At 40.4% G+C, this 25,370-nt stretch overlaps 1 protein-coding gene across 4 annotated transcripts in view; it reads left to right on the forward strand.

Annotated features, from left to right (window-relative positions):
* The window catches only part of gdpd5b (glycerophosphodiester phosphodiesterase domain containing 5b), a 41,023-nt gene that overhangs the window by 8,563 nt on the left and 7,090 nt on the right, over window positions 1-25,370 (forward strand). For all 4 annotated transcript variants that reach the window (XR_011178184.1, XR_011178185.1, XM_069147723.1 and 1 more), the window contains exons 2-10: window positions 5,803-5,976; window positions 16,360-16,463; window positions 18,509-18,602; window positions 18,758-18,817; window positions 19,435-19,533; window positions 20,280-20,373; window positions 21,716-21,861; window positions 23,090-23,172; window positions 24,718-24,868. Coding sequence is in view for 2 of the 4 variants with exons in the window: in XM_069147723.1 (XP_069003824.1) it covers window positions 5,860-5,976; window positions 16,360-16,463; window positions 18,509-18,602; window positions 18,758-18,817; window positions 19,435-19,533; window positions 20,280-20,373; window positions 21,716-21,861; window positions 23,090-23,172; window positions 24,718-24,868 (948 nt within the window). In the remaining 2 variants the exon portion in view is untranslated. The remainder of the gene's footprint in view (window positions 1-5,802; window positions 5,977-16,359; window positions 16,464-18,508; window positions 18,603-18,757; window positions 18,818-19,434; window positions 19,534-20,279; window positions 20,374-21,715; window positions 21,862-23,089; window positions 23,173-24,717; window positions 24,869-25,370) is intronic.

A 25,370-nucleotide genomic window follows, 5' to 3' on the forward strand; every position in this document is an offset into this window, starting at 1 on the left:
GTCTCCAGATTTTCGGTTTCCCAGGAAACTCACCAGGCTTTGTATTATAGAGGAGATGAATTAAAGAAAGCAACGGGAAGCTTAGCCTGCTTCAGTGTGTCTGTGTCTGTGCTTACATCTGTTTGCATACGTGATCGTCTACTACCGACAGTATGTGTAGTATCTGTAGCCCTTTAAGAACTGATCAATTAGAAATCTGCTATTTTGCTCTTTAGATTATTCGATCAGAGATTTACTGAGGTGGTAAACCTTGTTGTCTCATCACAGTATTTCCTCTTGAAATAAATCCTTATCTCCATTAGTCTTTATTGATGTTGAACTTTGTTCAACACAGTAACGACTGAACCGTTGGCCAATTTATAGAAGCTTCTGCATTTACATTTCTAAACAATGGAGTCTTGTTCTGCAGGTCGGTCTTACAGTGCACAGAAAGTGATTTACTTGGTAGTAAGCGGCAACGATGGTTTGTTTAAAGGAAACACAAGATGATGTGCGCATGATATTTCAGCACTAAGAGCACTGTGAGGGGCAATCGATCTTTCATGACTTCATTTTAAATGTTGCTCAGACTCTCTACAGCAACGACCCACAGACTAAGCTGTTTCTACTGACCGAGCTTGAACAGCTCCCATGTAATGACTCTCTCTTTGCTTGTTATAATGGGCTTTATCACCCATGTGTCACTAATCATCTCCCTCACAGGCATCTTTCGATGCCACATGGTACGGCCAAGTCTCCATGGTGCTCAGTTGCTTGGTATCTGTTGCACATCTCAACAAGCTTTTCAGATCATTTGAACATGACAAGGATCAGGGAAAGATTAAATGCAGGCCAATTTGGGGAGGCCTAAATAAATCCCAGAGTCTGCATGTTTTTGTGTTTGGTGTTTGTGGTTGTCAGCTCAATTTTTCTTTTTTTGGTGGATCATATTTAATAACCCCATGTGACCAAAGTGTTCATTTTTGGCTTTGCTTATGTGATAGCAAAATTCTAAAATACAATTAAAATACACTTTGTAGGCAGAGTCATGTCAGTTTTTTATCTTGGACGCCTCAGCTAAACAGTCTCTCTGTCATGTTGAGTACTTTCTCAAATATCTTCACTACTTTGAATTCCTAGCATGTTCAGCAGGACAAGATAATGAGTTAAACATGTATTTTTGGACCCAAAATAGAGATAATGCTGTTTGATAAAGTACATAATTAAACATGACAAGCTTCACTTCACTATATACATATCCTATTCTATCAGATTACATTATGTTGATCAGGTTTTACTGTCATTTCATTTCCCCCGCTCTATGTACAAAACAAATGTGTTTTGAGTGATGTTTAAGTGGTTAATTGAGTACATTTTTTCCTGTTTTATGTGAAGTATTCTTCAAGAATCTTTTCTATCTCATTAGTGGGTTGGACTTCGGTCTCACAGTTCTCTAGTGCTCGGCCTCTTCCTCAATTCCCTGGTCAAAAGAAGACAGTGCTTTCTGCTGGGAAACTGCTGAAACATTTCCTCCCCTGCAGACTGTTTTCTCTCGCTGTGCTTTTGATAGGAGGAAATGAGGCAGCAGAAAATCAGATGACAAAAAGCCGTTCAGCCCTCATTTTTCCTCTTCTTTACCATCAGGGGGAAAACTCGATACAGGACAGTATTGCGATATCTTGCTTGGCAATATTGTATCGATAAACAGAAGCATCAATACTGTATCATATAATACATAAGCTTGTCAGGTGTATGCAATATTTATGGTCAGTCTTCTTGACAATGCCGTTTTGATACACTGAAAATGATCAAAGAGAGATGACCAAACTAAAAACAGATTATTGTGACTGTATGGTATCGTGGTGCCTCTGGTGATTCCCACCCTGTATTGTGACACAGAGATGATGGACTGGCTGCTTTTGTGTTGGAAAGCTTTGATCACTTGTTGACTTGAATTGTTTTAATCTATTCAGTTTGGAGAAGTGCACATGACAGGATCTGACGGAGTGTTTACAGGTCGACAGTGAATATATTTAGTAGAAGATCTTATGTGCAGTTAAGCATGAGGGCAGTTGTGTTTTCTTACTTTTTGTTTCAGCTTTTGAAGCTCAGTAGTTGTGTCTGTAAGATGACAAGTCATTGTGGCTGTGCAGCTTATAATGTGTACATGTGCATCACATTTCTGCACCACTGTGGTCAGAGGTGCCGCATCCATATTGGCCAAATATGCAACTACAGAATCTTGGATGAATATAATAGGTTTTTTTTCTGTGCTGAACATTACTACTCGTGCTGTATTTAACTCGGCTTTGCAAATTCATTGCGGTTTATTCAAGATTTAATTGCCTCCATTGGGTCATATTGAGCTGATGAGTTTCTGGTGAGACACCATGCTGATAAAGGGATTAATTGCAGTGCTTTGCCGTCTGTCTTTTTAAAGCCTGGAGGAGGGAGGGGGCATATTAACTATGAAGTAAAAAAAATGGATGAGCCTCCCATGTCAAGGTGACAAATCTGTAGCGCCGGTGCTGCTCTGCCTAATTATTTGATCCAACATCAAATAGGTGGAATTAAAGGGCTGGTTGACGATCCGCTCAACTGCAGTAATCGTGACGCGTGTGTGATAGTTTTGACTTTGAGGGTGACACTGGCACGAACAGAAGCTTTTAGAGGTAAGCATCTTGCAACATAAATCACACTTTGCTGTAACAACATGGAGGCATCTTTGAACATAGGTCTGAACATTAGAATTTGTCATCAAAGTCACAGCATGACAGAGCTGAAAGGGGTTGTTACTTCGTCTTGATGAACACACCAGAGTTCGCCGTGTCAGTCTCTTCTTCTTAACAAGTCTATTTGAATGTTTAATTCTGTTTGATTATGTGCAACTCTTTGTTCAACCTTTTTTGTGTGTTTAAATGTGCTGTATAGAATATTCTGACTTGACTTGACAGTCGTGCAAAAACATTTCTGTCTCAAAGACTCGGTCTGCGTGCCCAGACGCACGTCCATATTTGTCTTTTGTGTTCAGAGATGTTGATCATTCTCAACCACCATTAAAGTTTAGGGCTGCCAATATTGATTTAATACTGTAATCCATCTGAATTTCATTTCACGTGTGTTTATGGTGTAGAACAGATTTTAATTTAAAAAAAATAAAATTTTTAATTTTTATGCTCATGCTTATCAGTGAGAATTTTAAAAATGTTTGATTTTCATTGTTCATCGCCATATATCTACTACCATCATGCTGAAAGATGAAAAATGGAACTAGTGCTCGATGAAAGGCTGAATTATTACTTAACTCTGCATGAGTGTGGTGCATTGCAAGACAAAAAGATATATTAAAAGTTTGTACATACCTTTAACATGGCAAAAAGTAAATAACACACACTCGGCTGTCCAATATAACTGCAACTATAAACTGGCTAAACTGACAGAACAGCATACTTGACGGTCGATTTTAAAAAGTCAAAGCAGTTTAGTAAACACGAGATGCACCTGTCCCATCATGTGCCTCATTCCATTGATGATACATCACCACATTGCTGTCACTATCCGCTGCAGATTTCATGGGAGTTCACCGGTTAATTTTGTCTTATCATGAACAAACATGTTCTAGCGGTGGAAATTTTCACCTGTTGTTGGCACGAGATGAGGATTTTTGTGCTGTTAGTCTTTTGGCAACTTTGCCAAAGCACCTCAAGCGCAGTCAAAATCCTGTCCTTGGGAAGCTGTGATTTCTATCGGCTACACAGACGGGATATATTTAGAAGAAATATTAGACGGTCGTAATGGCAGTAGTCAAACTGATCAAGGTGAAAATCCCTCAGACTCTCATATCTGACAGCTCCTCACTCAGCTTGATGTTTGTCAATATATCAACGAGATCAGGTGAATAGTGAGCACACCAGTGCATAGTGTGTTTGTCCAGTGACTGGCCATACAATGTGCATTTATATGGTCTCTGACTGTTTTGTTTTTTGGGGTTGTTTTTTTGGTTGGATCAGTCAGTGGGTTTGATTTTCGTCGCCACCTCGTAGTACAAACGGTATATTCGCTTACTGTACTTGAAATGCTTGACTAATAAGAGCCTCCAGATAGTGTGTAACCTTTTAAAAAAAAACAGCATTTAATTCTGCAATTCGTATATTATTCCTTCTCATGATCTGATATCAGCCCAAACTCAGTCACTCGACATCGCAAATGTTGATTAGCAGATTTTTAAATATGACGTTTACTGTATAAAAACTGAAGTACAGTTGTGGTTCATTTGTCGTTCTTAATCATCGTTTAAGAGTTTATATCTTTTTCATGTTCTGTGCATGTGTCTTTTTTTTTCACAAATTTGAAGCTTATTCCTACTAAATATATTGTGTCTTTGGCGACATCTCTATTATACATTATTGTATAAAAAAATGTATCATTTCAACCTATGGAGGAGCAGAACTCACAAGCTGTCACGACCCTAGTGGTCCTGCCAGGGTGAGCCAGATTCATTATACCCGCCCCCGGGTCGGGCCCACCCTCTTCAGAGCGCTTTTACTAATAACAGGAAGCATGGCCACTGCTGCAGATGCTAATGAGCAGCTGTGCAGAGCCTGAGACAGACTGATTACAGCAGGAAGACTGTAGTTAACATGCAAAATTGCTCTGAAACATCAGACACAAGTGAGCTACATGCTAGCTCTTCTTCGCAAAGGCGAGAGGTGTATCACCAGTTCAGATGCTCCAGGGAAACCCGTCTGTTTGCACTTATAATTGTGTTTGTTTGACTGTCCTCAGCAGAGTTTGTTCATCCTGCCATAAATTATGCTTCATTTATGCTTTGATACTACCAAGATGCACTTTCAACCTCCAGCTTCAACTCGTGTGTGTTTTGCAGCTGCAGCACAACAGGCCACATCTTGTCCCTGGAGAGGGGAGTAAACTTGTGATAACAGTCAGCACTGCTGTAATATCATTATTGTTATTATAGAACGGCTGATTAGAGAGTGTCCGTGCTGAATCAGCAGCAGCTCAATGGAAGGAGTTATAACAGTGATTATTCACACACAACACAGCCACTCACTAACAAAGCATTAGAGAGGCTACGTTATTTTTCTTTCAAGTATAACAGTGCTGTGCTACTCCTGCACACTAAGTTTGGCAAGTAGAGCTGGTACAGCCTCTAGGGTTGGATTCCTCTCTGATTTTGACCATTACCAGCCTAACATTTTTAGATAAAGCATTAAATCAAAAGACCGCATGTTTTTGGAGCAGTCTAGGAAAGGCATGAGAGATGAGCAAATGTTTGGTTTCACTGCCTGAATTATTGTTGTTCTGTTTACAGGTTTTGTTATAATTTTGAGACATTGATCGAATTTTATAATATAAGTTGAAAGGTTTTGGTAAAATGTCACTAGATGTTACTAGTCTGACATTAAAGGGAGCGACAGGACCTACATTCTGCATTATGATCCTGACATGTAGGGACGAGGTGTTATATTCACGGTCACTATAATTTAATCTGACGTCCAATAGATAATCACCAAGCCTTTCTAAAAAAAATAATAATAATTCTATAATCATATTGATGATGCTCCGTGATGTCTCAGGTGTCTTTGGGAACAGGGTCTCAGAAACAAGGTCTTCATTTGAGGCTGGGCTTTGTATCACAAGCATGGCGCTCTTAGAGCTGGCGTGTGTTTTCTATCAATGTGCCAGACATGTTATTGCTGTGACTATTTGTCCCATGGGTTTCCCAGCGCTGTCTTTATGCTCCAAACGATTTGAATCTGTGTTGTTTGTTTCAACATGGATGTTCTTTGTATTTTCTTCCAGGTGTCTTTGTAGCCAGTGGGATGTTAGAGCTCTGGAAGCAGGACTGACTGCAGGAGCATGGTGAAACACCAACCCCTCCAAGTGTATGAGCGCCAGCTGTGTCTGTCATGTATCACTGGGATCTACGGTTGCCGGTGGAAACGCTATCAACGTTCCCATGATGACACCACCAAGGTGAGAGCGGTTTGACGCCCCTTTCGGTGGGTCTGCTGCACCAGTTTGAATAGCTCTACATCTTGCTCTCCGGGAGTTCAAGAACACATCACTCGCTGTTTTACAGAACACTAATGTCCGACGCGGTGTAGCATACTACATATGGTACATGTTCTGTGCTGTGCAAAGGGTTTAAGGCACTTCGGATGTTTCGATTCTCATCCAGAGCCATGAGGGAGGCATCTGATCTGTCCCAAATTCATTGTTTGGCATGACAATGAGCTACTATACGGCCACTAAAGAGCCATCTTTCATCAACATCTCTGAGTCAGTCTAGGATTACACAAAGAGACAGAAACAACAGACATCCAGAGAAGAACTGTGGCAAGTTCTCCCAGGTGCTGGGAACCACCAAGCTGGCGAGTACCTCGAAGAGCCCAGAATGACTTGAAGAACTCTCTGAAGGAAACCCGTTCGATGGTTTGATGTTCGGCTTCATTAGATGCTGTGTACGCACTCAGACACACGTGCACACGTGTTCACATCAGGTTGGCAGTGAATGAGATCTGATCATCTAGCTCTGTGTATAATTCATTTGAAGTAATTTTCCACAAAAAACACACAGCTGTCTGGAGAGAGATCGATATTGAATGATAACAATTTTACCACTCCTCCCTTAAAAATTCATTCTCATGGCTTTCTCTATTTTCTTTTTTATTTATGCATTTTACAAACTCCCACCACCTTCATTTTTGACAGAAACCTCTTTATAAAACTGGCATTTTTCCTCCTAAATTGCTGAGTTTAAAAGGTATTGTTGTAAATGTTAGAAAAATGTGTCTTTTCACAGCTCAGGATAACAAGATGGCTGTGTAGGAAGTGGGAACTTTATTAAAGTACTCTTGTTACTGAAAGTGCTACTGAGCAAAACACTTATGAATCCCATAAACCCTGCAATCTGCTTTTATACCTCAACCATAGTCTCTCCAATTCCCCACTCTGCTGTTTGTCTGTCAACATGTATTTACAAGGAACAATTATCTTTGACCAAATATGTCCTTGCTGGGTTATTCTCCATTTAATAACCTTGGGCTTTACGCAGAGATTAAATTGACATTACAATACTCCATTGTTTCCACTTGCCTGTCATCTACATTCTGCACATTTTTAATTAGTTTCTTTTGTATTGAATATTACCCACTACATTTGTGTGTGTGTGTGTGTGTGTGTGTGTGTGTGTGTGTGTGTGTGTGTATTATAGAGCTACAGGCCTGGTTGTTGTTTATACTGTAAGTATTCTGTAAAGGGATCTGGGAACATTTAAAACAAAGATATAATGAAAGGTTGTGAGACTTTTATATCCATTGAAGTTTGGCATGTGAATCATTTGCAAGCATGTAAATGTCTACTTGTTGACACTGACATTCCTCAATTCTTTTTACAACCCAGTTTGGATTATTTTTTTAAACATTTGAAGCTTTGGCGCCTTTTTTTGTTTTGTTTTTTTCCAGTATTAGCTGCATGCCAGGATAAGTATTACAACGTACACAAGATGATCCGTTTGTCCTGACCTTTCCCTTTCGCTCTGCTATTTAGGAAGGACACACAGGCCATGTTGCTGCAACAAACTCAGACACACAGCACATTTCCATGTGTGCACACTCAGACACTTGGTTGGATGATTTATTTATGCCCACATACCATACTGTAGACCAGCATAAACCTAGGACACACACAATAGTTGTGTCACTGGAACACACACGGAGATCCACAGAGGGAAGTCACTGGTTATCTTTACCAGCACTTCGTATAAAAAGCATAGCTAAATACAAAGATATTGATTTTTCTTTTTCTTTTCTTCCTCCTGTGTGCAGGAAACTGGACACCGTGTAGCTCTGTTTCCTGTTGTAAGTGGTATTCTTTCAGGCCAACTGATAGAAAAGTGCAGAGTCAGCGTTCTTTGTTCACGGTCCTTACCCTTTGTTTTGACCGTGTGGTGTTGACCAGCACATGTCTTGACTTCAGTGGAAGCACAGAGTTGGGCACATGCACGCTGCCGGCTGCTTTCCATTTCCAGTCACTTGATTCAATTTGTTTTTTTTCCCTCTCAACACTATTTTACCTTGTCTATATCATGAGTGGAGAGAAATTAAAACGGATTAAGCCAAAGTGATTTGTTTGTCAGTAATTGTAATATAGACTTTATTTTTATAGAGTGCTGAGACTGCTGCTCTGTCATAATGCAGTTACTAATTAGAAATAGAGGAGTAGCGCTTTTTAATTTGCTATTTATTTGACTGTCAATTACAAGCAGAGAGCTGTCTTTTGCATTGAGAAAGCTTCTTCAGGCCGAGATGATATCATACAAGACTGCATCTTTAACAATGCCAGTCAACAAACTGTGACCAATCAAGAGCAGGTATCAGCTTCATGTAATTGGACCTGAGCAAATCACAGAAGCGTGAGAACTGTGAATCTCATGTTGAAACAACTGTAGGCTCATTCATAATCCACAAGCAGATCACACAATTTCTCTCCTTTTTCATTTTGTTTACTGTAATGAGTCAGCTGGCTGACTTAGAAGCTGCTTCTCTCTGTGGTCATGGTGCTTTGTAGGAAGACAGCCCACGTCATGCAGTGCAAGGTGATCTGGCCTCTCAGTAATAATTGAAAGTATTTCCATTTAGCCAGTCTTTACCATTCAGGCACACAAAGGCTTCATAAATAGCAGCAAAGCCGCGCTGCATTCATTTGCCAGTGATCGTGTGGTCTTCATTTGCCGTCGCCTGTGAAATATTGGACAGGATCTCGAACTAGCAGTTACTTACTAGGTTGCTAGAGTGATCATGACTCCATAAAACCACATGTGGTTGTTTCATTTGCTTTGTGGAGCAACAGTTGGGAGATTGAATGAGCAGAATTCAAATCGGATAATAATTGTTTAGATGCTAAAAATGTGTTCCTGTTCTCTTCTTTGGATTTATAAGATCTTCTGAAATACAGTTTGTTTTTTGGATGAATTCTGTTTTTGGACTGGTGACTGGTAAACTTTTGTTGTCTCTCTTTTGTCTGCCCGATCACACGCCTGTCCGTTCATGTTGCTGTAGCTGTCAGACTGATCATGAGCTTCAATACGTCAGATGTGAGATGACTCAGTGATGAAGGTGTGGGTGTGATGTCTTTAAATGTAGGATATGCTAATAGATAATCATAGTGATGTTGGCTTGGCAAGTAGTGTCTATATACAGTGTCTAAAAAAGTAAGTGAGTTATCTGCATTTATGTGTATTGATTTAAGTAGCACTTATGAACAAACATTTTATTGAAGTCATCATTCATAATGTGTGTTGGAAAGTATGTGAACCCCTAAACTAATGACATTAAGAAAAGATAATTAAAGTCAGGAGTGAAACACCCTCCAGTTCAGCCAATGAAACCAGAAGGGGGAGGTGTGGATTAGAGCTGCTTTGACTAATAGAAAACAGTCAAACATGTTCTTTGCCATTCATAAGAAACATACTCTCATGTGAAAAATGTTCTTAGAAGATTTCCTATCAAGAATCGTTTGTTTGCATGAAGTTGAAAACAAATACAAAGTAATCTTTCCGAACCCCGAACTCTTAACTGTTTATACGTGGAGATAATGTAGTTCCTGGTTGCTCTCACTTGACGTTTGCGCTCAGCTAAAATGACACCAAAAATACATCAGAGAATGATTAATTTGAAGAAATTCAGATCAGGGATTTTACTATATTCTCACTCTGAAGCTGTATACCTCACTCTTACTGTAAATAGATAATGATACAAGTTTTTTGATCATAGATAGATTTCTTTTTTTTTTTATGTTGCAATACAGTATTCATGTAAATGTAAAGTGGAAATCTGTCTTGTTATCTGCTGGCCTGCAAAGATGCTGGCGGATGGATTTGTAGGTAATTTCACTATGACGTCAGCACATTGTAGTTTTATTCTCAAGCATAGAACTCATTCATTTGAAACTTTCCAAAACAGTTTTATTGCAGTCTGCCAAATTTGAACCGGCAGCGAAGACGGCTGCTTTGCAAATTTAACGCACCACAGAAGAATCAAAACAGCTGCTGCTAAGGGACTGAAGCAAACTGTTGAATCCCCAAAATCCATCTGTCAGCATATTTGATTTATCTGTCGTAATTAGAAAATCCCCAAGCTCCTTCCTGCTGTGTGTCTGTTCGGCCCGGTGATTCATGTGACTTGGGCCATGTTGTCTGTCTAGTGTGTTGTCTCAAGCAAGTAACAAGTAACCAGTAACATCCAGTCAATGTATAAATGTATAAAATGAAATTTAAGGACATGGAGTTGGTGAACCTACTGACTGGCTTGCACTGCCAGGGATTACAGAAGTCTCAAACTGGGTTCATTTTAGAGCCATGCTGTTGATCGTGCAAGAGTGGTAAACAACAACAACCACAAATATGGAACAAAAACGTGATCCTCTCTCAGACGAGCAATCAGATTTAAAGGCTTTTTAAAAGGCAGAGGCAATTTTGGGTCAGCCAGTCATGTTGGCTCCTGTCACACAAATTGTTGGCCGGGACGTAGCAGGATTTCCTGTTAGGCTTAAACCCATTAGTTTATTAGGAGATGAACAACTTTTTCTATAAAATACATCAATATTATTACATCTGCATTTATTCATTTTAGTGCAGTGGGAAAGATGTCTAAAATGTAAAAAAAAAAAGAAACAAATGGATGTGGTTCAGCAGGAGGAAGGCATTTGACCTATTTTTTTTAATTCTCAGGATTACTACGTTATGTTAATTGTAATTTTCACATTGCGTACAATGCTCTGGTGATGTAGCTGAATTATGAAAGCGATGCAGCACAGCTCGTGTAAAATGCCAGGGACTTATCTGGATATGCTCAGGAATGTGACAAGTGACCGAGGCATTGAATCCAGTGAAGATGGAAGCAAAGAGCGAAGCACGTGAGGTTGTGCCTTGCAGGAAGTGGAGCAAAGAATACAACAGCTAAAGCAGGTTTTTTTTCTCTGCTGTATCTGCCAGATTTCATCTTTGACAGCCAATTGAAATTCAGGAGCATCCCACAGTGTTGGCTTGTTAAACAGGAGCATACTGAGTCAAGCTGTCATACCTACTTGAATGCAAAATTTGAATGGTTTGTTGTCTATAGTAGCGGAGGCCTGCTCTGAAATAATCTTGCCATAACTAATCTATATATTCAGCTCCAGTAATTTAGCATGTGAAAGCCGAGCGTCTATTTAACGTACTTATGGTACATTTATCGATATACACGGTTAATAAACTACAAAATGATGATGTGTTCATCTCTCTCGTAATCCACATAGACTGAGTTTGCAATTCCCAGAGTTGTATCACATCAAGAAACGCATCATCAGCACAAAAGGTGTTCTGAAAGTTGCCTTGTTAGATTGGTGCGGAGAAGTGCTGACAACTTGCACCGTGTCACTATACATGGTGACATGCTGTACATGATACAAGGACAGGATCTCCATGTAGTGCTCAAACATGAAACAAGCTGCACTGATTCATGCATAATTGATTTGATGTTCGTTCCCAGTGTCGTACTAGAAAATAATTTCTTGGTAGACATGTGCGCTGCCGTTAATATACGATTAATCCACATGCTTGCCTCTGATTTATGGGTTGTGTTTTTTCTCTGTCTGCTGCTGTTAAAGTAGGTCACAGTCAAGACTAGCATGCTATAGTTGTAGGTTTGAGAGCTTGAACAAATGTACACATAATGACAGCAATAACACAACTGGACTTCTGACAAATTAGAATGACTAGTTTTGTGTTTGTGAATGTATTAATTTATTTTATCACTTCTTGGGTACATGACATGCTGTTTCCATGTTTGATCCAAACTCGACTTACAAATCGGATGCAAATGACAACTGATAGCACTGCCATTTGCTTTGTTTAAATAATCATAAAGCACGTGCTTTGTTTTGAGTATCCGAGTCTGAGTGGATCTGTGTTTGTCCATGCAAGCATGTGCTGTATTGTAGAACAGCTGCTGAGCATGAATAACAACCCTACCCTTTATATATGACACTATGTTGTAGCCTAGATCCAGTTGGTGTATTAAAGCATTCTGGTTGAGAAGCGTACAGATCCAGGTATGTTGGCCGTGAGGAGTTGCCTTCATGGGGAAAAGTAGAGCAAATTAACATCCAAAAACCTCTGTAACTATTACAGAATCAACATTACTGATTTATGACCTAGTCTCACAGTTTCCTTGGATACGACAATCTGTAGAAGCCTCGTTTTCTTGATTTTCTAGTTGGGAAGCAGATTGGTGATATCGGTCTCAAAGGAACACATAACGGCACCAGAAAATCAACACAAAATGTTACTTTAAAAGTGACTTACATTTCTGTCCTCTTATCTACTGTAACTACAGTGAACTGGGATCGTACTCCACCCAGCTCACACTACAATAGATAAAATCAGGGCTGTGCTTTCAGTTTAATGAAGTATTTATAAAATGTAATGGATCAAATTCCAAGACAAAAGACTTGACTCTTTAAGACTCATCTTATTCATGCAGAAAGCAATGGAGGTCAAATGTTCTCTTCTACAGAGCTTGGGGAAGAAAAGAGACACTGTTTTGGAGCTGATATTTTGAGTGGTTGTTAACCCATGTAAGAGCAGCGCTGCAGACACATAGGAACAATCCAATAAGCCTATTTATTGAATAGAATATTGGCTGCTTCATGTGTAATCCACTGTACAGGACTCGGTGTGATCCACATAAGACAAATAAAAAACAAAACGGGCAGAAAACCTTTTGAGGGAAGAAAAAAAAGGCAGATTTGTATCGGCTTTTATTAGCATGCAGCTCTTTTGTCCTGCATTGCGTTGGTTCACAGCCTCTGTCCTTTTTAATTGACCACAAAAGTGTTTTCACTATCTTCAACTGTTTCTTCTTTAACGGCAAAAGCCAAACTTATCACCACTGCATCTCTTTACACCTGACTTTTCCTGAAGTTTAATCACCTGCAATGACACATAGGTTCTCTGTATTTTTGGCATTTTGTTGTTGTTGTTGTTGTTATTCTCCTCCCTTTTTGTATTTTGCTGAGCAAAACATTGGTGCAGATCCATAATAAACGGATAAACACTATTTGACTTTATAGTGAGTGAAGGAGTTTAAATCCTCAGTAAAAACATTATTATTTTTGTGCTTGTAGTTCAGACTTGTTTATTTATGACTCATTTCCTTGCAGAAAGTTTAGTGAGCAAAGTGCAAGTGGAGGATTTTATGGAATGTATCCTTCTAAGGGTTTAACACGAGTGTTTACATGCTGCGGTGATGTTTGCTTTGATCCGTTTGATCCCTCTATATTTAGCAGTTGAGTTTACTCTATTACCTCCATCCTTTTCAATATTCTCAGTTCAGGAAGATAATTTGTTCAATATTTTCAAAATAGATTTCACATTTACAGTTGCATTATTCTGAGGAGCTACATAAAGGCTCCTCTCTTGTTTTGAAAAGGCTATTTCAGTATTTTTTGCATTACTTAATTACAGGAACAGCTCATTGATTTGAATTAAACCTAATTCAATAGCTTTGAAGCTTCCCAAGGAGAATTTGGCGCCCTGTGAATTCTTCAAGGGTCAAACAACACGGCACAAATCATAAAAATGATCTGAACAAAGTATGGCTGAATGTTGGCATGCACTGGTCCACAAACACTCTGATTCTCAGAGATTGTGGTGTTCTGATAGATTTTTGTTGCCGCACTGTGGATCCGTGCCATATGGTCCCGAGTAAAATGCCAGCCATGCAGAATGGTAATGTGATGTCACCGGGGAAGGCCAAGTCACGTCAGGCTGGACGAGCTCTGCTGCTGAGTGAGTTGGGACATAAAAAAGAGAGACCAAACAAAAAGCTACAAAAACGGATAAATGTAAGGTTGGTCTGAACAAGTTTATGATACAGTAATAACTTTCTTTACAACCAAGACAATGTTTTTTTTTTATTTTTTTTTTATTTTGAATTCCAGAATCTTCATGGGCTAATATAAAACATTGCATGTACAAACTCCATAAGACCAAAGAGCAGCATTAACAGATGCCACTTTGTGTGCTATATTCTGGTTGAAATTCAAGATTTTCTGAGATGTTTCCATTTAAATTGGTCAGAGCATGTAAAAAGGTTGTTTTTTTTTCTTCCAGGAATTAACAGTTCCCATGTCGCCATATTCAGGTCAATATGGCAGTGGGAGTTAATGGTAAGGAAATGTTTGTGGGCGACTTATTGACCGCATCATCAGAGCTCTCTCAGGTCGCATCTATCATAATCCAGAGGAAAGGAGGAGGTGGGGGGTTGAGAGAGAGACGGATGAACAATGTCCCCTCTCAGGAGCAAGGTCGGATCTCCCAGGTGTTTCCAGGTAGTCATTAAGGACCATGGGAACCAGGGTCGCTGCTTTTTCATCAATGGGCCTGTCACACACATCCAGCTCTGCCTCCCACAGAGACCGCGGCAACCTTTTTGTTACCGGCATTGATTTGCTGTGCTCTTTGTCGTTGTATCTGGATGTTGGAAAATGCGTGTGCAGGTAAACGTTGCGAGGCAGCTGTTTTTTTTTTGTTTTTTTTTTTCAGAAAACGCCAGAGGAGTGAAACGGTCTTAAACTCACTCTTAAATAATGAATGCATGAAGGGTTTTTGTTTAAAGATTACTTTTTCAGGCATACGCAGGCGAACTTGTGTAGATGGTACTCGTGTTATCTGATGCAAGAGGATCTTCTTACATAATTAAGTTTTCTCTTACACTTGTACTGCAGAAGCCGCGTCCAAACATAAAAGGGGATTGAATCAACATTCCCCCGAGCTTGTTTCCCTTTTTTGTACAACTGTTCACTGTCATGCCATAAAACCAAGCCCAGAAATGAAATAACACATCATTATTCCATCATGATCTCCATATTAAGCCCGACCCTGGTCTGAATGTTGAATTGTGGGAAAGCTCTTAAAATAAGCTTGGGATCAAAACATGACCTTCAACTACTGTTTGAAATCATTTCAGGCTGTGGATTTTATTTAGGATTCAGAACTTTTAATGTATAACATTTGAAGAGCTGGTAGATTTTTCTTACCCAACAAAAAACCCTTTGCGAATAGGAGCAGCTAAAAGCAGGTCAGGCGGACTGTCTTACCCGGGTGTCTCATCAGCCGGCCAGGGTGATAAAGATCTGATCCATGGTGCATTCAAGCTGATATGGTTATCTTGTTTTACCAAGTGACTTTGTCTTGACACTACAGCCCACATAGTACTCTGGGATTTTTATAAGCACATTTGAGCCGACAGTGATGTTGAAAAGTCTTTTTGCTTTGAACAATCAAATAACAGACTAAATGTTTTGGCCGGATACAATATATGAATGTAATACGAGTCCTTTATTTTTGATGCAAATGTGTGCATATATTTGGCCGAATGCCTTCCTACAGACGTTAGACATTTGTAATTACTACAGTTCCAGTTGATCTTTTGATGTGATGTCCTTTTTCCCCCAGAGGCAGATCTAAAGATGAGATTTTCTGAGGAAATGTACATTGTGCAATTTCACCAGATTGTACAGATTTTAATGGGATCAAAATCTATGTGGCTTCTCCAAACCCTTACACTTTGTGTTCACTGGCGTCAGATGATTAAACACCTATTACTCTTTAACCTAGAGGCTTTGTTTCTTCACTATTGAATGTGTATGTGCTATCTAAGGATCATCAGCATATTTAAAGTCTGCCAACGTCTAGTTCTCCAGCGTTGCACTTTTTTTTTTAATTTTCTCTGCGTTAAGAGAATGTCAAAAGGTTCTTTTGTGAGTCACAGCAAAATTGTAGATGTATTTATAGTACAGTGAGAAAGATGGAAACGAGCATGCCTGCTTTGCACGTATCCTCGTGAGTCTGGCCTGGAGGTCTGTGTCTGAAGATATTGCCCATTTTAATATTTGCCTCGGTACAAAAGTGCAGGAAAGATGAAGACAGTAATTAGTCAGGCAGCACGTGCAGTTATTAAAAGTCATTCTTCCATAATGAGCAAAGTGTATAAGGGAAAACTCTCTGCAAAGGTCGGCAGCCAGGTTGGCACCATGTGCTCATCGCAGGTAAGTTTGAGAAAAGTTAACTTGCAATGAACTCTGCTGGTCTCTGAACATGTTTTGGTAAAGTTGAACTTGTGTCCGTCTTTCCAATAAGTTATACTGAATGTCTGTGGTTGGATTGTGTGTCAACAGAGGCAGTATTCAGTCAACTTAATGCAAATCCTGTTGTCATGCCATGGAGCAGTAACTGCTTTTAGTATCATGTTTCTTTTGTCAAAGCTAATCAAATATAGCAGAGCCACATAAATAATTGTGTGTGTGTGTTTACAGTGGGAGCTGCTGTGGTCCCTCATCCTCCTCTTTACCTTCTGCCTGCTGCTTGTCTGGTTCTACTTCTGGTGGGAGGCACACAACGACTACAATGAATTCAACTGGTGAGTACGTACGCAAACAGGCTGAGTGCTGCTGAGAAAACTAGATCAAACTAGACTCGCATGCCTGCCAGCATGTAGTTTTGTCTATAAACACACTCAACTGCTACCTGTTGGCATGTTACTTTCCGAAATCCTCCGTCTTAATCTGAGCGGAGACCACCCAGCCCTGCGTACGTTACACCATAACAAAACAGAGATACCTCGCCCAACATTTCCTGAACTGTGCTTTGCTCAGTCCCATGCCACATTTACTTGTTTACTAAGTTTGCGATGCCTTGCATGTAAACAAACTACTGTTCAAGTCACTTGCCTCCACAACATTAAAGCATCATAAAAACAGGATGAGTTACTAAAAGTAGGACTAGGTTTAACTTATAAGGAGCATTGATGAGATATCGGTTGTATTTGAATGCAAAACCTCGTAAGATTCTTTAGAAATCACAAACAAGTTCATGTTTTCATATGTAAACGTATATAACATAATCCTGTTGTTTGAATTGACCAAAATCATCAAACACAGTTCAGAGCCATTCATTAGTTTCAGCATCTTAACACCATTTTAAGATATTCTGTTACAAAATGATGTTTTACTATCAGTAAATTCACATTATGAAATAAAGGTAAAATTTGAAGTTGTGTGTTGTTTAAAATTTTCACATAATTTATACTGTAACATTGCTGTGGTACAAAATGGTTACATCTGTCCCATTTCGCCACCTACCCTGATCTTTCTCTTCAGCTGTCTCCCCCCCCCCCCCCCCTCTCCTGCTGCTTTCAGGGACCTCTGCAATGTCACCTTTTCCTCTGAATATTGTCCTTTGCCTCCGTTACCTCTTCTCACATTCCTTTCCTACTGTAGTCTGTCTCTCTGAGAGTTTTGTTACCTTCATTGGCTTTTTTCTGAACATCTTTTCATGTGTGTATATTTGCCATTCTCCCAAACAGACCCTCTGTCCAGTTGTATCAATAATCTCACTGGCATGTTTTTTTTTATCTCAGTTTCTGTCAGTTTTGTCGGACAGACATTTGCCATTCCTTTTTAATGGCAAATTTCCTGCTTTTTGTGGGGGGCTCCACAGTTAATCACAGCGATGACTTCCCTTCCCTTTATATGTTCCAGTGATTTAGCAGCAGGGAGTGTCCCAGCCTCTGCAGACTAAATGTATTCACAAAGGGCTTTGGAGCATCAGCACTAAGTGACCGGTCTGTGGCTCTGTGCCGCTAGAATCACTGATAAGGCTTTGAATAGAATTACTGCTATAGGTCCTAGCTGTCATGTCAAAACACACACACACACACACACACACACACACACACACACACACACACACACACACACACACTCAGACACACACACACACACACTCAGACACTCAGACATGGGGTCGTTTTCTTTGCAACTGTGATTGCATCGATGTGGCAACATGGATAGTATATATTTATGGGTGTGTGTATAGAAATGTCTAGCTGCAAAAAAAAAAAAAAAAAAAAAAAGCATCTGATCACAGACAGAAACCAGTGGTCAATAATTTGCCAACCATCCATTAATAATAACAATCACATAATCTCTTTTGTCTGACTTCTCCCTGTGGCCCAACAGTGGTGGCTGCAGTCACTTTCCAGTGTCTGTGTTAGCTTTATTGCAACAATAAAGCATAAAGCTCGAGAGCACTTGATTGATGTCTGCCCGTAAGTCAAAGATCTTTAAAGCAACCGTGTACAGGAGTGAACCGGTTACTCACAAGATGTCTTCAGTTCTCAGCTTCTCTTCATTTGATCTAATTGAACCTGGTAATTCTGTGGACTTGTAAACTCAAATCCTGCAGCTCTTTATTTGCCCGAGAACGATTTTCAGCCTTTGCAAGCTGTTATTCTTGATATGATGTTATGGCATTCTTGACATAATTATAAGCTTATCAGTCGCAGTTTGTTTTGCACAAGAGAAAAATGTCAAATAATGCTGTAAACATTGAAAAAGGCACATGAATATGCACAAGTCGCTGTGTTCATGACAAGAAACATTATCAGCTGTCTTGTTTCTGCAGGTTCTTGTACAACCGCTCTGGGGAGTGGAGTGATGGCACTGTTCCCATCCTGGCCACCACCGCCGCGGGATTCACATACATCACATTTCTTCTGGTGAGTCCTTCATCAAAATGCTTTGTTGAAGTAACAATTTAAATTGTGATGCTGAGCAAGTTGAGATCTGTGAGGCAGCAGATTTGTTTTTGAAAGTTGTGCTCAGTGTGTGTGTGTGTGTGTGTCTTGTTTTTTTTTTCTCTCTCTCTTTGCAGGTTTTATCACTTTGCCATATTGCACTTGGGCAACAGTTGAATTTGCACTGGCTCCATAAGGTAATGCGCACAAAGTGTGACCACGCAACGGTGTTTGTCTGTTCTTGGTAAAATTGTGAGGTAGATATGGAGCTAATTTTCTGCCAAAACTTTAAACACATAAAACGTTTTGGCAAATGTACTTTGATTCACCAGCAAAACCGTGCAAATACAAAACATTAAACCCTCGCAGTGCGTTTGTAAAACATGATCTGTTTGTTTGTTGGCAAGGACTTCGCTCCATAGAAGGTAGAAGGGGGTTGGTTTGACATGCATACTTTTCTCGGTGTTCGCTTGGTGTTTGTGTGTGTGTGTTCATTCATTGCTGATCAGATGAACTCATCCTGAACTTACAGTTTCGATCGACTTGTCCCAGAAGAGTTGTGAAACCCCAGCAAATGACCTGTTGAAGAATGCTATCGGCAAACCAAATACAGTTACCAAACGCTGACTGGGGTGTGAAAGGGCTAGGGGTTATTCTGGGTCATTGTGTGTGTGTGTGTGTGTGTGTGTGTGTGTGTGTGTGTGTGTGTGTGTGTGTCTGTGTCTGTGTCTGTCTGTCTGTCTGTCTGTCTGTCTGTCTGTCCAAAGTCAAAGCCTCTCTGATTTTCAGTGTCTCTCCCTCTTGTTCCTCACAGATAGGAGTAATTGCTGCTTTGCTCACCACCATCATTGGGGTGATATCTGTCAATCAAACATGGGTACAGGAGTGGGACGTCATCCCCATCTCCTTGCAGGTCAGCAGATTGACACACATGGAAACCCCCAAAGTCAGTTTTAACGGCTCGACATCGCTACAAGTTTCGTTACAAGTTTCAATTCTAAACTGAGTGTCGTGATACACAATCGGCAGACAGTCTGTTATTTTCACACAACCTGTTTGAGCTTGTTTTAGTTGTGATACTTACTGTATATAGCGATGACTAAGTCAGTGATTCACATGTATGCGTGTATGTTTTACTTTATTTTAGACGTCCTACAGTAAGTTTTACTGTACTAAATCGTTTATGTACTTGTGTTTGATTATATTCTCATATTTAACATTGCGATTTGGAGCAAAGTCTAATAATACTGTACTGTGGTGACACTACACTCGATACATTTTAACAGCTAAAAGATATCCAAGAAGTTGTGAGAGGTTTATAATTAGTGTGTCCATGTGAGATGACTGCACCAGCACGAATGTGTGATTGAAGTGGACGCACAGTTCCACTAAAACTGAGGTCATTAAAATTGAATGCCTCGACAAATTACAGCTATTATCTCTGAATAGTGTCGCCAGTGTCTTAACCCAAGATAATGCCTGTAATTCCATGCCTCTGTCTTTTTTTTTTTCTTTTTTTTTTTAATATCTTTGTTTCTCTTGTCTTTGGGTCTATTTTGAGCCCACTATCTAATTTTTTTCCCCCATTCTGCCTCCATCGCTCTATATCCTTCTTTCTTTCTACGTGCCCTACGGATTCATCCTCGCGCCTCCGTCCAGGCTACAGGTCCCTTCCTGCACATCGGGGCCCTGGCTGCGGTCACAGCACTGTCTTGGATTGTGGCTGGACAGGTGGCTCGCACAGAAAAAACAAGTATGTTTACTTCTGCATCACAGAATACAAGTTATTCGTATCTGATGTAACCGTCAGCCGCAGAACGAGCACTCGAGGAGTGGTGAATGATTAACACAATGTGGACAGAGGCTGGGACCTCCACACAGGGTGTCTAAGATAACGAACATTCCTGCGCTCTCTCATGTGATGTTTTGCAGCCAGGACACCTCTAAACGTTTTGTCCTTGAGTCCAGGAATCTTTCTGGGGATTAGCAGCGCCGAGTGTGTGTTCGTACTCTCACTGCCGCTGGTGTTGTAGAACAGAACGGTTCTAAGCAGAACTAAAAGTCACCTACTGACCAGTTTCTGAAGGAAGCCAGATTACAGCGCTAGTTCCTGTTAATGCAGTCGGCCATGTAAATTATAATATGTCCTCCTTAGTGACACTTCTCATTGAATTAATCGGCAGATACATTTTACATTTCACAGAATTAGCTGTCTTTTTTTTTTTTTATAACCGAGCGATATTTAAAACAATTAGAAAGGATGTTTAGTCCTGAGCTACATGTTAGGCTCTGATATTGGATAGATTGGGTAAGGTGGAATGAGGTCTTGGCTACTTCAGCATCTCTGTAATGCAGTGTAATGTCTGAATATCAAGGAGGGTGTGTGTGTGTGTGTGAGAGAGAGAGAGGGTGGATGAAGGCCGTGAGTCTCCTGTGTGTAACAAGAGTTGGCTACTCAACCCCGCCCCAGAGCTGACCTTGAAACAAATACATTCCCCTGTGTGTGTGTGTGTGTGTGTGTGTGTGTGTGTGTGTGTGTGTCTGTCTGTCTGTGTGTGGGTGCTTGTTTGTTTGTTTGTGTGGGTGCTCAGACTCACAGCCGTCATTGCTCACTTGGCACAGAGGTGGACACAGAGGAAAGTGTTATCTCCTTGGCCCCTGATGACAGTGCTGTTAGCCGCTCTGTGTAGGTATAAACGCAACTGAACATTCAGAGCAATCACTACTGCCTCTGCCCAAAGGTAACAAACCTTTAACTTCCTGCAAAACGGCAACAAAAAAAACCCAACAGATTACAGATTCAAGAAATGGGATATTATGTGTTAATTGGTGAATTTTGGAGGTGCTGCAGGGCAGATTTTGTTTCCTTCAGAAAGAGTTCCTTTCCTTCAGTCTCCCTTATTTACATGTGTTATGCTAAGCTGACGTGCTGCTGGCTGTAGCTTCATTGTTACTATACAGGTATGACAGTGACATTAATCTTGTGCGCTATCATCACAAAGACAATTATGCCTATTTCCCCAAAAATCAAACAATTCTGAATTATATTATTATTATTATTATTATTATTATTATTATTATCTGTCTCCTTCCAGTGTTCCAGGTGGTGGTAGTGCTGCTGTATCTCAGTGTGTTACTTGGACTCTACGTGGTGCCGCTGTACATCACCTCCCCCTGCATCATGGACCCCAACACCCTCAAACCACGCCCCGATGTCATTGGCCACCAGGGAGCCCCCATGGTGAGTCAGCTGACCCAAATGTGAGATTATGAAACAAATATTTTTAAATATAATGTTTTACACCACCATACACTTCTTGCTGCCTGATACCGGCTTCACAGCGACCCACTCAGAGAACGAAGGACCTTTTGATGTTGATAGGGAGCGGGCAGATGAAAAACTGTGCTGCCCTTATAGATAGTTATTCCCCTTGTTCTCCCATTCATTCATCTTCTCTGCACTTCCCAGGGCTATTCTAGTCGATTAGTGAACTAGCAGTCGTGCAACAGAGAATAGTCCACAAATATAGTGCAGTGAGAGCCTGGAGCTCTCGCTGCCTGATATATGATATATATTATCTTCTGGATTTTGTTGTCCGCCTGGCAAAGACAGAGCCTTGATGTGGAAGAATTCATTGTAGATTTCTAAAGATCCAATTTTCAACTTCAACACAGTGTCTAAGAGCCTGTTAAATGCACTTCTTTAAATATGCATCCAACAGCCACATAAATACAATATTTATTCACCAAAGCACCTTTTTGCTTTGTTGCTTTATGTGCTTGTATTATTTGATGTCCTCTAAACGGTACCTGCAGGAGGATTTATGTACAACAGGCACAATGTCCCGAGTATTATGCAACACTTCAGTGGAAAGGAAGGTGATTATTCAAAACAGTTACTCGCATGCTCAAATACACACCCTGCTTTTTATGGTACTTGTGCAACGCTATCGATCCTCAGACTGGAGTCTAAAATTAGGAGTGGCTCAGCAAGGTTGTGAGAAAGTCCCACTGGGAACAAAAATCATATCACTGTACTCAGTTTTCCAGAATCCCTCTGTATTGATTATGGCATCCCAGCCCACTGGCCTTACCCACAGGGTGTCACAGCAAGATAATATTCTAGTAATGGATGTTTAACCTATGGGCTGGGTATTGATCATAACCTTGATCTGAAGAGATAAAGAGCAACTCACCCCGCTGGTCTTTTTCATTTCACTCCTTTGTATTCAGAGCAAAGAGTCTTTTTTTTCACATCCATTATTCTTTATTTTTGACTTTTTAAAATAAGCTACATAAAAATATAAATGGAAAAACGTGTGTCCAACTTCTATTTTGTCTTTTTTTTTTTTTTTTTTTTTCCCAACAGTAGATGAAGGTCTTCCAGTCAAGTCACCAGTGAGGTCATTGTTACAGGACTACATGTAATGAATTTGTTTTTGTCTTTTACTGTGTGTGTGTGTTTCCAGCTCGCTCCAGAGAACACACTGTGGTCCTTCCAGCAAGCTCTGCAGATGAACGTCACCGGGTTGGAGGCTGACGTGGCCATCAGGTACACACACACACGCACACACACACACACAAAGACACGCGCACACCCGATCAATACAGCAGAATGATAAAGCCAAACAAATGAAGGGTCATTTAGTGTCTGCCTCGTTTCTTCCTCCACCTCCTTGGTGTCAGAGATTGTCAAAATGCGGGTTTCTCCTAAACATCTTAATACCAGTGAGAGGATAAACCCACACCAGAAACAATCAAAACATAGTGTGTTGCTTTTCTCAATTGTCTACTCCAATTATCAGACATGAAATATCAAACTGATATTCGACTGCATTACATTGTTTAAATTATGACTAAATAATGTGGATTAATGTGCGCCGTCTGGCGAAAATATGTTGTCTACAAAACACATTAAAAAACCGACAACAACGTAGAACTGCATTTGAGGAATTGAGCATTGACCAGACTAAAGTGAAGCGGCACCGGATCAGGATACCAGCAGCCAGAAAATGAACGCATGACATCCCCAACATAATGGCAAATGACAGGCTGAGCTCAGAGACACACTTGGAGGAAAAGAGGAAATGGTGGGTGGATACTGTGGTGGCCACAGTATATGATGACTAGTGGCTGTACATGTCTATTCATGCATGGGCAGTGTGGAGGGTGGCGAGTGTTGCTAGCCGGTGCAGAGTGTGTGTTTGTGTTTTAGAGCTGCATTTAATAGCGCCGGGTTTACAATTTTTGTCAGCGTGTTCTTTTGCATCTGAATTAGATGTGTAGACTCTTTTCTTGTATTAATAACCACCTTAGCACAGGTGTGTGTGTGTGTGTGTGTGTGTGTGTGTGTGTGTGTGTGTGTGTGTGTGTGTGTGTGTGTGTGTGTGTGTGTGTGGCTGCTGACAGGTGCACTCCCGACCATGCTGAGTAATTAGACCTTGATGACAGCGACAGAGAGACTCCACTCTCGCAGACACAGACACACACACATAAGCACAAACACATATTATAGAAACATAGTTATTCAGTTATTTAGTAATTACCTTTGCAGTAAGATTTTTTTTTTTTCCCCCCGATCAATATGTTTTGTAAATTAACAGTACACACCCACACGCACTCATGTTAACACAATATTTGTAATTCAAACTCTGAGCTTTTTTTTTTTAGCTACAATTTGAATAACAAATATTGATGAATGGTGAGGCTTTCTCCTTTTGTCTCGGTTTTGTCATTTTTCTGCTGGAACACATGCTGTGAACTCAAAAAGGGTCATTTGATTTGGTATTCAAATATCAAGCAGCAGCATCTTCCTCTTCTGGTCTCTTCTGCTCTTATCTAATGTCTTTTTTTTTTTTTACAGCTTTTATTTCTCTACCGTGCCCGAGCTCGAAATTAAATCACTTTCGCTGATGTTCTTGGGGCCCTTTTAAGTGTAAATGGTCCCTCAACTTTGAAATCTAGTCTTTTTTTTTTTAAATGACAAAAATGTGACAATCGTTGGGCGATTTGAAGGAAAACCCCTCCTCTGTACCTGATGTCGGTGAAGTCGCACGAGTTTATACAGATGACTTCTGTGCCCTCCTCTGACCTCCAGCGTGGATGGTGTGCCTTTCCTGATGCATGATCTGACCCTGCGGAGGACCACGGACGTAGGGAACGTTTTTTCAGACAGACAGACGAATGAAGCCTCGCGGTTCAACTGGACAGATCTGCAGCAGCTCAACGCCGGACAGTGGTTCCTCAAGGTAGTTCTTGGTTACTAAATGTCTGCATTATTTTAAAACCATTTCACTTTTAATTGACAGCACGGTGTGATACGGCGATGTGCGATAAAGGTCATCAGCCCATTGAGCCCCGAGTACCCGATGTGTCGCCTCTCTTTGATCCTACGTGGGTTTCATGGAAATGCTATGATCCACTAAAGCTTTAATGATGCTCTCCTGCAGGCGGAGCGTCTCAATGGCAATTTGTGTTTCAAAATAATTGTTTGTTTCAACATGCTTCAAGTACGAGACCAGTGGACCGAACAGAATGGAAACACACAGACAAACGAGCCATTTGAATTGTGCAGGAAAACTGCCTAATGTACTCCCCAATTATTCTTTTATGCACGGCTCCATGCGATGCTGTTCAATAGATGCATTGCTTTGTGTGCTGTTTCACTGTAACCCTCATACATTACACATAACGTGTGAGCGACTGAAAAAACTGCTTTAGCAAGTGTTTCTTTGAGTCTTGATATCTCCG

This window comes from Embiotoca jacksoni, unplaced genomic scaffold (assembly GCF_022577435.1).
Source record: "Embiotoca jacksoni isolate LCO1_2020_lvr unplaced genomic scaffold, fEmbJac1.0.p SCAF_14, whole genome shotgun sequence".
Classification (NCBI taxonomy): Eukaryota; Metazoa; Chordata; class Actinopteri; family Embiotocidae; genus Embiotoca; species Embiotoca jacksoni.